The sequence below is a fragment of the Lolium perenne genome, chromosome 3 (genome assembly GCF_019359855.2).
Source record: "Lolium perenne isolate Kyuss_39 chromosome 3, Kyuss_2.0, whole genome shotgun sequence".
Lineage (NCBI taxonomy): Eukaryota > Viridiplantae > Streptophyta > Magnoliopsida > Poales > Poaceae > Lolium > Lolium perenne.
Genome location: NC_067246.2, coordinates 328,912,857 through 328,927,612, shown reverse-complemented (window position 1 = coordinate 328,927,612; position 14,756 = coordinate 328,912,857). Strand labels below are relative to the sequence as shown.

The window sequence follows — 14,756 nt, the reverse complement described above, 5'->3', positions numbered from 1 at the left end:
CAAAATTGTAAACTAAAATTTGACTTAAAAAAGAGTGTGAAAAAAAACTAAAATTTGACTTAGGAAAACTAAAATTTGACTTAGAAAAACTAAAAACTCAAGTTTGTGTAAAAAAAAAACTAAAATTTGACCACCGCGCGCGCGTATATGGAGGGGGCAGCGAGCCCCTCGTCGCCCCCTCCGTAAACTTAACAAAATCTTGACTTAACAAAATTTTGACATAACAAAAATTTAACTTAACAAAAATTTTACTTAACACCGCCACCGCCACTGCCACCGTGGCGAGGGTTATGTGTCCTCGGCGAGGGTTATGTGTCCTCGGCACCGCCACCGCCCTTTCGCCACCCCCCTTTCGCCAGCGCCCTTTCGCCACCGACCCCGCGTGTATATGGAGGGGGCGGCGAGGCCCTCGCCGCCCCCTCCGTATACGCGCGGGGTTTTTTTTTGTTTTTTTACGAGAGAGAGGATCGGCACCGCCACCTCCACTGCCACCGCCCTTTCGCCACCGCCACCGGTCTCTCGGTCACGCGGTCACTGCGAGGCGAGGTCGATCGTCCGCATATACACATCTAATACGCGTCACCGCCACCGCCCTTTCGCCACCGTCCTTTCGCCACCGCCACCGGTCTCTCGGTCACGCGGTCACTGCATGCGAGGCGAGGTCGATCGTCCGCATATACACATCTAATACACGCGTCCCCCCTCTCTCGCCTCCCTCGTCGCCCTCTCTTTATATGTAGAAGAGATGTGATAATGCGGGCATATACACAATTAATTTGTTTTGACTACATGTTTTCAGGACTGACATATGTCGGACGATAGAGCTGACCCGATTCTGGACAACTATGATCCGGACGCTGAAGACCATATGTTCGGCATCATAAAAGGCGATATTCCATATGTGCCGACCGGAGAAGAAGAAGATGATATCTCTTCTTATCTGAACCTTGAGTGTGAAGATGAAGGGCGCCGTCAGCAAGCAGATGATGCCGAAGAAACGTCGATAAACGACGATCTTCAATTGGAAGTAGCAACCACCTCCGGCGCCGAGGTATATATATATACATATTGAGCGTCTGGTGATACAAACTAACTGATTTGAATAAATGTGTGTGTACTAACGCGCGCGACTCTCTTTCTTATTTTAGCCCTCGGCCGGATCGTCGAAAAAATCGAGTACGTCGTCAAAGCGTGGCGCAACCAAGACGATGAAAGCAGGAGAAACATGCACCATCGATGTTGTCGACGAAGCAACCGGCAGGCCGCTGGAGCCCAGCAAGAACGCCACCAAGTTTGTCAGCCAATGCGGAGCCGTTGTTAGAGACAACATCTCGATCACCCGCCAGGAGTGGAATGAGCCAAAGAAGGCACGTGTTGGTTTCACTTTTGTCGATAAGAGAGAAAAAAAAGATTGCTTCAACAAGCTTATGGAACATTTCGTTCTACCTCCGGAATACCGCAAATACGATGAGGAGGGTAACAAGATTGCGGAAAACAAGGAGAGGCGCAAGCTAGTCAAACAGTTCGCTCTTTCTAGGATGGCCAACGCATTCGGAAATACAAGCAAAATCTAGCCCATGACTTTGTCAACCAGGGCAAGACTCCGGATTTCAAAGGACAATATGAGAAAGCGCAACATGATTGGCCAGAATTTGTGAAGCAAAAGAAATCGGAGCAGTTCCTTGAACTATCGAAAAAAATAAGGAAAATGCGGCCAAGAAGGAGTACAATCATAAAATGGGGCCAGGAGGGTATCGCTTTTGGCAGCCTAAGTGGGAGAAGATGGAGAACGAGCTGAGGGCGCGAGGAATCCGTCCAGGTACGGAGGGATGGGACCCAAGGGCCAAAAGCTGGTGGTACGGGCATGGGGGATCGCTGAACCCGGAGACAGGGGAGTGTGTTTATCAGGGCAAAATAATTACACCCACCCAAAAGCTTATTGAGGCAATGAGGGAGGCTCAAGAGGGAGGATCAGGTTCAACGGAGAGAACAACGCCCGACAAAAGCCCTCGGGAATCCTGAACACGGAGGACGTATACGAGGCATGGGGCCCATTCCGTGGAAAATAGGGTTCCCCCAGAACGATGACCCGTACGGTTACAGAAGCCGTAAGAGAAAGATGGATCGGGATGCAGATGTTGTGGCGAAGTTGGTAACGGAAATGGATGTGATGAAGAAAACCGTGAGTGTACTAGTCGCCGAAAGAGATGCAGCTCGGGCGCAGCATGCTGAAGATCATCCAATGGATCTCGGAAGCCAGCAGCGGAGAAGAAGCAGCGTGGCTTCCACGGAGGCCTCACCGGCTGGTGCACCGACGATCGAAATTACTGCACCGGAGCCTCTGGTGGTCGAAATTACTGCACCGGAGCCTCCTCGCTACCCCGTGGACGATATAAAGGAGATGAAAGCATGTCATCTGTATTATCCTATCGGGAACATGTCCATGAAGGTAGCCATCGGCAGTGCTTTGCCACCTGGAGCACTCCACCACAACAACCCCATTCAAGATGGCTATGCTCGTGTGACGGTGGAGGAGATAGTCCAAGGGTTTGAGGACCTGGACATTGACATTGCTACACCTGAAGGGGTGAAAAGACTTGGAGATGTCAAGCGCCAGTTCATTCTATGGCAGAAGAAGTTTATCAAGTTTCCAGGCGAGGCGCCAACAAGTCCACCCCCTTACGGTGGTGGTGGTGGCGGTGGCGGTGGCGGTGGCGGTGACGGTGGCGGTGGCGGCGGTGGTGGTGGTGCTTCACCTAATACACCTCCTTCACGTCGGCGACGCCGCCCCCGATCCTCGTCCGGCGGGTAGCGTGACGCCGCCCCTAGTCCTCGTCCGGCGGGTGATCAACGAGACACCGCCCCCAATCCACCTCCGGCGAAGAAGCAGAAGCCGACCTGGGTTAGTAACCCGGACCCTTATGTACCCCAGAAAACACAGCGACCCGAGCCATCACGGAAGCCTCGCAGCCCGAGGCCTTGGGAACTTAGTGTCGAGGAAAATGCAGCGGCCGTGGCTGCTCAGCATGAGAAATGGAAGGAGGAGTGCAAGAAGAAAAGAGAGAGCGAGCCCAAGCCGTATATTCGACAAGCAAAAGCAGTGGGCTAAGTCATTTTTGAACACACCGTCCCAAGCCGCGAAGAATCTGCCTGACGACTATTTACGTGAACTTCGTAGGCAAGCACTCGCGTTCAAGAGGAACCAAGAGTTGGCGGAGAAGAAAGCCTTGGAGGACGAGGCCGAGTCAAAATTAGAAAAGGGGAAAGAAGTTGCCCAGCTCGGGAACAAAGTAAACAATCGATCGCCCCGCTCATAGTGCAAGCCGCCGATCCGGATGCCCCCGATATCATAGCAGCTGCGGCAGCACATGGATTGACTGTAACGAGTGCCAGAGAACAAGCGGCCGAGTTAGGTATCACTCTTCGTGCACTGCTAGGCCTTGATGAGGCGCCAATGAAGGACGTAGTATTTACATATGTGAAGAATGGCCCTCTCGTCGAGCCTGCGCAGGAAGAGGATCTACCTCGACAAATGAAAGGTCTGCTAAATTGGTACAAGGGTTACATAAAACATAAAAACGCCAAAGAGTATATCTATGCGGAAGTTAGATATGAGCATCACTTCAAACATTCTTGGGTACAAATTCATCTGAGTGAATTGTTCCAGCTGTTCAATCTGCGCGACCTCGACAAATCTATCATCAGTTGCTACGTTCTGTAAGTGATTTATTAATTTCTACCCCATCTCGTTCATTGCCTGCACTGTCCTAACTATCTTGTTGTGTACGCTATTATGCGAGAATGAAGAAGCGGGAAATGCGAATAAGGAACATCCATGATGTTGGGTTCATTGACCCACACATCGTTAATTCACATGTGTTAGAACACCACCCCGCCGACGTGGAGGATGACCTGTGGCGGTTTATTAGAAAACAGCAACAGAAAAGTGATATTCTATTTCCTTACCATTTTGGGTGAGTGTTTCTGTCTTGAGCACATTCTCTTTTGTTTACTCCATGCATGGTATGTGGCTAATCGATGAGTTATGCATGACTGTGCATGTATCGTGTCCGCAGGTTCCACGGGATTCTTATGGTAATTAAAGTTCAGACCTCCTCCGTTCTCGTCCACGACTCTCTGAATATGGATCCGGCGCTTTGGGGCGACATGAGAAAAATGATGCAAAAGTAATTATTTTCATTCATTTGCGCTCTATATCGATCGGCCTATTTCGTTCATCATTTCCTAATATCAAGTAACTAATTAATAACTCTCTTGTTTATTTAATTTTCTTTGCCTCGTAGGGTTTGGAGACGGTTCGTAGATACCAAGGTCGGTGAATTCAAAAAAGAGCTACATTTTAAAATGGCAGTGCGGACGACTGGGGATATTCAGCCACCGGGGACCAATCTATGTGGATACTATGTTTGTGAGAGGATCCGGAGATACTGCAATGAGCGGGACCAGACGTGTGAGAACAACATCCTGAGGAATAACCTCCGGAAGACGCTTAGTCCAGAAGCTCGCTTCCGACCACTTCAAGAGGAACTAGCTGGATGGTTGGCGAGGGAAGTCATCGATCCTAGAGGAGAACACTATTACGATGACGTAGAACTTTATATGCACCAGAATTTGTAACTAACTTGTTCAAAATTGTATATGGTCATCCGATATTGAATATATATTGTATATGGTCATCCGATATTGAATATATATTGTATATTCCTCTTGAATTCTTTTTGGTTCTAATTTCAAATTTGTTTGAAATTGTACATTCATATGCATGTATGTATACAGTACCGTAGAATATGTGAAACTCCTTCAAAATTAAAACCCAAAAGAAATAAAACAATACAAATTAAAAAGAAACCAGATTTAGGGGGAGGGGGCTAAAACCCTAAACCCTGCGGAGGCCTTTAGTCGCGGTTGGCCAGAAGAACCGCGACTAAAGGTCCTCCGCCCTGGCGCTCGCCTGCGGCCCACGTGGACGGGCCTTTAGTCGCGGTTCGTAAGGAACCGCGACTAAAGGGGGGGGGCCTTTAGTCGCGGTTGCGCCACCGCGACTAATGGCAGTTGCCAACCGCGACCAAAGCCCTTTTTTCCACCAGTGTATGCACCAGAATTTGTAACTAACTTGTTCAAAATTGTATATGGTCATCCGATATTGAATATATATTGTATATGGTCATCCGATATTGAATATATATTGTATATTCCTCTTGAATTCTTTTTGGTTCTAATTTCAAATTTGTTTGAAATTGTACATTCATATGCATGTATGTATACAGTACCGTAGAATATGTGAAACTCCTTCAAAATTAAAACCCAAAAGAAATAAAACAATACAAATTAAAAAGAAACCAGATTTAGGGGGAGGGGGCTAAAACCCTAAACCCTGCGGAGGCCTTTAGTCGCGGTTGGCCGAAGAACCGCGACTAACGGCCCTCCGCCCTGGCGCTCGCCTGCGGCCCACGTGGACGGGCCTTTAGTCGCGGTTCGTAAGGAACCGCGACTAAAGGGGGGGGGCCTTTAGTCGCGCTGCTTTGGTCGCGGTTGCGCCACCGCGACTAATGGCAGTTGCCAACCGCGACCAAAGCCCTTTTTTCCACCAGTGTATAACAAAGAATATTGTATTTTTTGCATCACTGTTATATCACTCATTTATTAATTTTTTTTAATGTGTACTAGGAGTAGTTTAAATTTTATATTTAGTGAGTGAGTTATAAATAAGTAAAAAAATTAGTATAAATAAATGATAATCATTTATTTAAAATATTATGGTGGCAAGGCAAAAGCCATACTCAAGAATTTGTACTTGTAATTATTTTTCATTTTAAGTGACTATTCAAAAGCTAGCTATTTTCTAATTTAGATTGATACACATTTTGGTATCCAGTAAGAGGCGGACATATGTATGACTTGAAACTAATGATAAAATTTATCTACTTTTAGTTTAGCGAAACATGCACATTTCGGCTTTGGCCTTCTTCCCTCATTATATCATTTTGTTTAAATGGCTCATTATCTGGTCCGTTATTGAGTTCTCGTTGTCTATCTCATTTTCCTTTGTTTCTTACCAAGGCAATGTCCTTGTTTTCCTCCTCTCTTTTTTTTTACAAGAAAGCATCTGTGATTCGAGATTGGATCTATGGGCTCTCCACCGCTGTTATGTGGGTTGTGTGCACAGGACGTGTATCGTTATCAGGCACAGAGTCTGCTTGTTGGGATCATGTTTATTTCTCCCTGGCCCGTTCCGTAACCCACAGGCTATCCTTCCCTTCCTAAAAAATCAAGGGAAAATCTACTCAGAAGCGCCGCACAAACTCAAACCTGTGCGGCGGCAGTTTTTTTGGTGCTTTCTCCCTATAGGAGCTGTAACATGTACGCATGTAGTAATGTGACACCTCATACTGACATCATCACATTAATTGCTAATTTCGAAAATTCAAAATGATTTATCTTCTAAACCGTTAATTCGATTAGTGTTTCGTTTTCACCGACGAGTTCGTCTCGACGAGAGCTTCAGAAGTAGATCCCATATTGTTATGTTTCGATGATTTTTTTTTCATTGAGTCAGTTGCCAGATTATGTTACCGCGGTTGCCAGATTATCAACAAACAATCCACATGACAATTATGCATATATATAATTCATATTTTTAGACATTGAAGTGATCTAAAAAAAATAGAGAGAGAACCTTAAATATGTCCAACAACTAGGAGATGATATCGTTCAAGCAAAAAAATGTATCATACCATTGCGTCGATGTAGAATGGCATACATGAAACTAGCAAACACGTTATTTCAGTGCCGCAATTACGTAGCAAATAAATATTCTGATAAGTACGTGACAACAATCTAGCGATTGTTGGAAACTAGTCAAACATAACCCAACAAATATGTGACTACAATCTTGCAAATATTGATAAATAATCATTATTTTTAATCTGGCAACTAAGATTTGACAACCTGGAAAGTGTGTGATAATATTCTGGCAATTGCTGGTGAAAAAAAAAGTTGTCAAAACATACCGACATGAGATCTAGTTTCAAACATCTCGTCGCCACTAAGCCGATTGTGAAGACGGAACATCAATTGGATATACGGTTTATGAGATAAAACATTTCAAAATTTGGAACTAAGAGAATCTTGAGTGATGTCATTATTTACATGCATTCGTGCATGGAGAAGTGGCATAGCTGCACATGGGTACTAATTAGTTCCATGCATACGAGAGAGTGTGTAGACTAATTAATTCATGCATGTGAGAGAGACTAATTAATTACACGCATGCATGTGAGCAGTGGGAACCGCCGCACGGGCAACCAAATGTGCGGCGCCGCCGGGTAGTCCAGTCATCAAACTCCTAGAAAAACCTCATCTGGTGAGGCTGGAGCTTACCCAAACCCACACCTGCGTCGTGTGATCTTGTCCGTCATTTGCACGGTGCTCACATGTACAAATATTTTCTGAAACCCACACTAGGCCGAGTAAACCCACACGAGTACCCAAGCATGTATCAACAACATGACAAACACAAGATGATCAATAGCAAGAACATGAAAATTCCAATTCTTGTTTTCTCAACTATATCAAAAACCATGATTCATTTTATTATTTTACCTTTTTATCTTTTAGAACTATTGAGTGGATTCCCATTCGTGCGAAATCGCCCAAAATCATTTTTAAGGTCGTAATATTGTGGATACTAGATATCAAATCAGTAATTTTAAAATTAAAATTATAAAAGAGAAGTAAAACATGGTTCTAATATTTTTGAAGTTAGCTTTTTGAACAAATAATATAGGAATGTTTATGAACTTCTACCATTTTTTGTTCTAACATTTCTTTCTAACTAGCCTGTCATGTGCTAGAACCATTGTGTCGTCGCAAGTAAATTTCCTTTTTTTTTTCTAGAGCCGCATTGCGACCAAATCTAAGATAGTTTCATAACACACAAGCGGCCGAGAGTGACGGTTTTGGAATTGAAAAGCAAAAATAACGTAATGGAATTAATAAGAATATTGAGCAGGTCATACAATTAGCACAACTTTTGTGTGAATCTAAACCAGGCCGTGTGACCGACAGCTGTTTTTGTGACATTTAGATGCGTTGCAAATATTACAAGGTGGACGATGAACAAATAAAGAGACGCTTTCCACCTATAAATACTAGAGATGGGTAGTACGTGTGGTAGCTGTTGCGTACGTAATAGACTGACCGACAGTAGTGCATCAAATTTTGCGCCGACACCAAGACGGAAGACAAGACCGTATGCGCGTCGTGTTACTTTGGCGGGAACTTGGACTTGATGCGCTCCACAACACCGGCGTCGGTCTGCAGCGCGCGCACAAGCACGTCCGTCGGCACCGCCCCGAACATCGCCGCGGCCGCCGGCTGAGTTCCGGGGAGCTGGCTGTCGAAAGCCGAGATGGCCACGGCAGGCACTTCGCCGACGCTGCGCTCGAAGTGCATCAGGCCGCGCGGGAACACGAACATGCCGCCCCTGGGCACGGCCTGGGTGATGAGCCGGTTCGCCGTGGTGACGAAGCCCACCTCCAGGGTGCCATCGATGACGAAGATGACCTCGGTGGCGCGCGGGTGCGCGTGCGGCGGGTTGGCGCCACCCCACGGCGCGTAGTCGACGCGTGCCATGGACAGGCCAAGCGTGTTCAGCCCCGGGACCTTCTCCACGTCCGCCGCCGTCACCACGGAGCCCATGGGGTTGCCGCCGGCGTACACGTCGGCGGCGTTCGCCAGCCCGCCGAAGAAGAAGTCCTCCGCCGTCACGTTCTCCGGCCTCTTGCACGGGTACCCGTTCACCCGCAGCGCTGCATCGCGTCCGCACGCACAGCAACAGCATTACGCACGAACACACAACAACAGAGATGAAATGAAATGCGAAATGCAGGGTTCGAGTGATGTTAAGCGCCACTCACGGCCCTCGAGGGACTTGTAGTCGGCGGCGCAGATGTCCTGGAGCATGCTGGGGTCGCCAGCGAGCAACGGCGCGGCGAGAGCTAGGAGGGCGGCGCAGGCGGCGAGGAGGACAGCGGCGAGCTTGCCCATGATTTCCAGTTAATCTTGTGCTGCAGGTCCTTGGTGGTTAGTTAGCTATGCGCGTGAGCTAGCTAGCTGTTAGCTATTGGTGTCAAATTAGGTTTCAGGAACTTTCGGTTTGATGAAGAGGGGAGATTGGGCGGTGGTATTTATAGATGTCGCGGTAGCAGGTGATTTGGTTGCTTGATGACGACGTGATCGATGGATCGATTGGTCATGCGTTCAGCTAACCAATTAAGTGAAGAAGAAATCTCTCAGCTTGATCCATTGAGTTGGTACTAATAATTGGTACTGGTAGATCTAGCTAGCTTGTTAGACGATGTACGTGAGAGGTGCGACGGTGAGCAGTATTACTTCCTTTTTGGGACAAATAGTGTTGCGTGTCACGTCAAGTGTCGGTCCAAATCGTGACCGTATCAGTCATGTATATATGCAAACTACTATTACGTACCTGCCTTGCAGCATTCATTTTATAGTACAGTATATCTGTGTCAGCATCACACATGTGATCTTTGTTTATTACTTTCACATGTATTTCGCCTTCATTGTTATATTGGATGACGTGTACGCTATATATATTGTGCAGTCTGCATCTGCACACATATTTACCGTACATGTGTATATTCGCGTGAACGCAACAAACTACCTATGGCGGACGCAAAGCCAGCCGGTTGAGGAATGAAACGAGTATACTGATCGAGCCAAACTAGCTGCGGGTTTACTCCTATACGGAATTACTTCGAGGTTCACCTTCCGGAGGGCCTGTTTGATTCAAAGAATTTTAAAAATATAGAAATAGAAAAAATGCAGGAATGTTATGTTATGGTACGTGAATGTTTACATGAATAAAAAATACAGGAACTAGTTGTAGAAGTCATTTAGTTGCATGGCAGAAATCACACAGGAAATTCCTATAGAGATTGAATACATGTTATAGTTGTCATAGATATATATAATTTTCTTCCTGTAGAAATCCTATGTAATTGTAGTATAGGAAACAAATCCATCGAAAGGGTTCAACCCAAATAACCTCTACAGAATAAATTCCTGTGGATAAAAATACTATAAAATTTATTTGAGAATCCTTTGATTCAAACAAGCTCTGATTGTGGTTTGGTTTTGTGTATCTTTGGTAGCTGGTTTCTTTGTTGGACGATGATGGGCGTGCCTCCAAGTGATTTGGTTTCCGAGTCCCCGATCCCTCGGCAGCGGGGGATTTAGGAGGGCATGTGTGGGTGATGTGGTTGTAAAGATGTAGTATCTCCTCGTTTCCTACTTATCTATTGTGCTATTTTGTCGGTCTTTCAATTTTTTTTTGTGAAACGCAGTACAAATCCAGAAGCTCGCAAATACGCACATACATATGGTTATGGATTGACAATAATATAATACTTCCGGGTTTCGTCAATGCATGAAACCGGGGGAGACCCCTTCTTTCAAAAAATAATGTGTAAAGTTTGATCATAACTATAAGAAAAAAATTATGGCCTAGGAAATGAAAGTAGTAAATAATAAATTCTTCTTTATAATTTTGCTTTTTTTTTGAAAAAAAAAAATATTGGTGCCGAACTTAAAAACATTATAGCTACCGAGCAACAAAAAATCCGGTTAGACCAAGATCCACAAGTACATAACAACCACATGAAGACATTTTCTATCATATGAATGCAGAATTAATCATAAAAATGAATTTTAAAGATTTTTGCCAGTGAAATATATAACATTTTTTAAGGATCCAAAAAATCCTGCAGACTTCATTCTATTTGAAAGCCCTGAATCTGTATATGTTTCCCTAAATAATCGTTTGGTATCTATTATACAGTAAAAAACCGTACACTCTAACTCTTCTTGATATAATTCACTTGAATCCTATATGGTGTGACAAACATCTTTGATGCTATTTAAGCCTTCTTTTTAATCCGGCGAATCAAAGTGTCCCTAATATTCATGCGGATGTCCGCCTTTGCGTAGATTTTTTTTACTAAGATTTGTTATGTTCAAGTGACTGAAAATCTCTTATGTCACAGTCACCAGAAAAAAAGACACTCACAGTTTAAAATATATGTAACTCGTTTATAGTTACATTTATCTGAAATGTGTAACTCGTCATTTCTGCCAGGAAAGTGTAGAGATGCATTTTTCTATAAACTGTAGTTGTACTTTTCTCCGGATACCAAAATTTAAGAAAATCTCTATGGACTGAGATATACATATGACATTTTCAATATGTTCTCTTTCACAAAATTTTAAAATAAAGGGACCTGCATTATGTTTTAGTGTGTATATATTATTGTAAAGTATATTGGAAAAAGACCCTATATGTCATATGTCATAACCAAAAGAGAGAAATCGTGATACTTGAAAATTAGTGAATTGGTAGTGTTTACATTTAAGATGCATAATTTTTTTCATTGTGCTTTCACGAAATGGTAAATTATCTTTATTGTAGATTACACACATAGAAATGTATCACAAAATATTATTATCACACCCCGTCTCAAATTAAATTATCGTTGTATAGAAATACATTTATATTGGACATATTATTATCACTACGTCAATTAATTGGGGAAGGAGGAAGTAATAAAAATCTTAAAGGAAAAAAACGCCCTGCCACTCGCGCACATGCATTCCCATCACCGTGCGCTCGTATATTCGCTAGCCAGCTATCATTGTTCCTCTTCCGCGTGTGACACTCCTCCTCTCGTTGGGACCGTTGCCCCTGCTTCTCTCCCTCACGTGGCCCTCCTCCTCACGGCGGGCCACCATTCCCTAGTCTCCTTCCATGTGTAGGAAGGTCCTCTATCTTGCCCTGGGCTGGCCATGACCGAGCTTCCATGTGTTGCCATGGACGGAGAGCTCTCAAGATGGCACCAGACCTGGGGGAAGACGAACCACAATTGGATTTTGTTAGGATTGACCAGACCTGGCAGCGTTGGGTTTCCATTTACTCTCTGGTGTGGTGGATTCGTCGCCAACGAACTCGAACCGCCACATGGTGGTGCCTCCATGATCGTAGGGGATGATAAACTTTTCTTTAATTTCTGGCGATGTTCCATATGGCATTGCGTTTTGCTACATGTATGAATAGTTATATTGTTGTGTAAGTGTGGGCAAAGTTATACTATAGTTATTTTAATATGTTAGAGAGAGATTGCACAAATGTTACATATGTGTTCCTATAATGTGGAATAGGTTAGTCAACAATATTGCATGTACAGCAGAGAATGTTGTAAAACAATATCACATTTTAAAAAATGTTACATACACCAAACAAATGTTATGTTAGGGATTCTTTTGCCGCATTGACGAGAATTTTCGCAATATATCTGGCTGTAGCTACAACTTGCTAAATAAATTATCATTTTTTCCCAACTTTTACATATTATTGGAAAAGTTTTGCATGTTGATACTACATATGTGAAACATTTTAGCACCATTGATAAGACACGCGAGGTCATAAGTGGATCGAACGGCTTTCGAGGTGGCTGATACTTTGCAAGTATTAGTGGGCTGATTTCTAGCGTTTGCCAATCTTAAATCATTAAACAATATATTTGGGATATTTGGTGTCCAATATATCATGAGAATCCAAGAAACTTAGGTACATCCTGCCATTCATTAGTTCAAATGGACACATACAAATTAATCACCAGTATTTCGTGAAGATATAAAATCAACAATTAACAGACACTGGCGAGGCCCTTCAGACTTCAGTTGACATGCACCGACAGAAATGCATGGATGAACGATGAAATGAAAAGATACAGGCAGATCAATTAAGAAAACACTTTTACGGACTGCTCTTTAGTTTGATTGGCGCAGCACGTACATACGTACGTAGACAGTGCCGATCCCACCAACTGTATGCATCAGGGAAGCCTAGTTCATAGGCTGGAACTTGGACTTGATCCCCTCCACCACGCCGCCGTCGATCTGGAGCGCCCTAACCAGCACGTCGGTGGGCACCGGCGGCGACGCCCCGAACAGCGACACGGCGAGGGACTGCGTGCCTGGAAACTGGCTGTTGAACACCGAGATGGCCACGGCCGGTGCGCCGCCTGTGTTCTTCTGGTAATGGATGAGGCCACGGGGGAAGACGAAGAGCCCGCCCTTGCAGACTGTGCGGGCATAGAGGTTGCCGCCGGTGGTGACGAAGGCGACGTCAAGGGAGCCCTCAAGGACGTAGATGATCTCGGTGGCGCGCGGGTGGGTGTGCGGTGGGTTTACGCCCCACGGAGCGTAATCGACCCGGGACGTGGAGACACCCAGGGTGTTGAGCCACGTTCGCCGTCGTCACGGCAGAGCCGACCGGGTTGCCGGTGTTGCCCGGGCGGGACAGCACGTCGGAGAAGAAGTCGTTTGCCGTCACGTTCACTGGCCTCTTGCAAGGGAAGCCGTTTAGACGCAGTGCTGCACGGGAACATTCTCAGTTCATGCTTGATGTATATATAGTACTCCCTCCGTTCTTTTTTAATTGACCCAAATTTAGTACAAAGTTGTACTAAATCCGAGTATACATCATTGCATGGAAGAGAAGACGTACGGCCTTCGAGGGACTTGTAGTCGGAGACGCAGAAGTCCTGGAGCATGTCGGGGTCGCCGGCGAGCAATGGCGAGGCGAGGGCCAGGAGGGCTGCGCAGGCGGCGAGAAGGACAGCGGGGAGCCCGGCCATGATTTCTAGTTTATCAGGTTTGGTACTTTGGAGCTACTTTGCTGCGTGAGCTAGCTGTAGCCTGTACAGTCTTTTATGGATTTCTCTCTCGACGCCAGGCGTACGTCCAGTCTCTCTCGACCGTTCGGGTTGATGAAGAGGGGAGTTCGGGAGGAGGTATTTATAGATGTTGCGTGATTCAGTTAGCTTGATGACGACGTGATCGATTGGCCATCATCTGTCGAGTTAACCAATTAGGTTGTAGAAGAAAATCTGTCATCAGCTTGATCGATTTGGTTGGTAGAGCTAGGCAGCTAGCTTGTTTTTGACAGGTACTCCGTAGCTACTTGGGCGATGATCGATGTACGTGAGAGGCGCGACAATGAGCAGTGTGTGACTTCTTTTTTCGGCCAAACAGTGTTGCTTGTCAAGTTAACCGTCCGTACGTCCAAATCCTCATCGTATTGTCCATGCAAATTGCACGCATGCAATGGCACACGTTGTCAGTAAGTGGCATCCCGTCTCTCCCTTAGTTTGCGTCTACGTGAAATGTCTGTACCAACAATTGCATGTGCACTTGTAAAAAAACAAAATTGCATGTGCAAATGAACACATTCTAACGTGCAAGTCATATAATAGGAAATGAAAAATGCATGTGCTGATATGCCAGCTGAACCGTAAAATTATATATGTGCAATTCAGCCGGAAAGGAGACTGTGTGGTATTGCAAATATTCCGAATTATGGAGGCAAATTGCTGATGGTCATGTCAGTATTGGCATTCCTTACCAGTTTTCTTCATGTGTTGTCTGGATGTTCAAGTAACTATTAAGAAACATGTAATTAAGTATACGAGACGCTGCATATGGAGGGGAAAAATAGATGATGAGAAATCAAAAGGGTCCGCACTGATGGTATGGACAAAAATATGCAGACCTAAGAATCAAGGAGGATTTGGTGTTCTAAATCTTGAAGTACAGACTAATGCACTCTTACTGAAAAATCTGCAAAAAAAAAAATAGGCATGACTTTCTGTTATAAA

The 14,756-nt window shown here is 44.8% G+C and overlaps 1 protein-coding gene and 1 pseudogene across 1 annotated transcript; both read right to left on the bottom strand.

Annotated features, from left to right (window-relative positions):
* Nucleotides 1-8,031: 8,031 nt before the first annotated feature.
* Nucleotides 8,032-9,171, bottom strand: LOC127338893 (germin-like protein 1-4). The gene is made up of 2 exons (XM_051364848.2): nt 8,940-9,171; nt 8,032-8,831 (listed from the first exon to the last, which is right to left on the bottom strand). Exons 1-2 carry the CDS (start codon nt 9,067-9,069, stop codon nt 8,287-8,289), a joined length of 675 nt encoding a protein of 224 aa, XP_051220808.1. The 5' UTR covers nt 9,070-9,171; the 3' UTR covers nt 8,032-8,286.
* A 3,771-nt stretch (nt 9,172-12,942) lies between these two features.
* On the bottom strand, nt 12,943-13,736 carry LOC127340421 (germin-like protein 1-3; annotated as a pseudogene).
* Nucleotides 13,737-14,756: the final 1,020 nt, after the last annotated feature.

What these genes read in the sequence shown, in the direction of transcription:
- LOC127338893 (XM_051364848.2), bottom strand. Translation starts at nt 9,069, where the DNA reads ATGGGCAAGCTCGCCGCTGTCCTCCTCGCCGCCTGCGCCGCCCTCCTA. An exon ending in CTACAAGTCCCTCGAGGGCC is followed by an intron (nt 8,832 to 8,939) that starts GTGAGTGGCGCT and finishes GACGCGATGCAG; the next exon opens with CGCTGCGGGTGAACGGGTAC.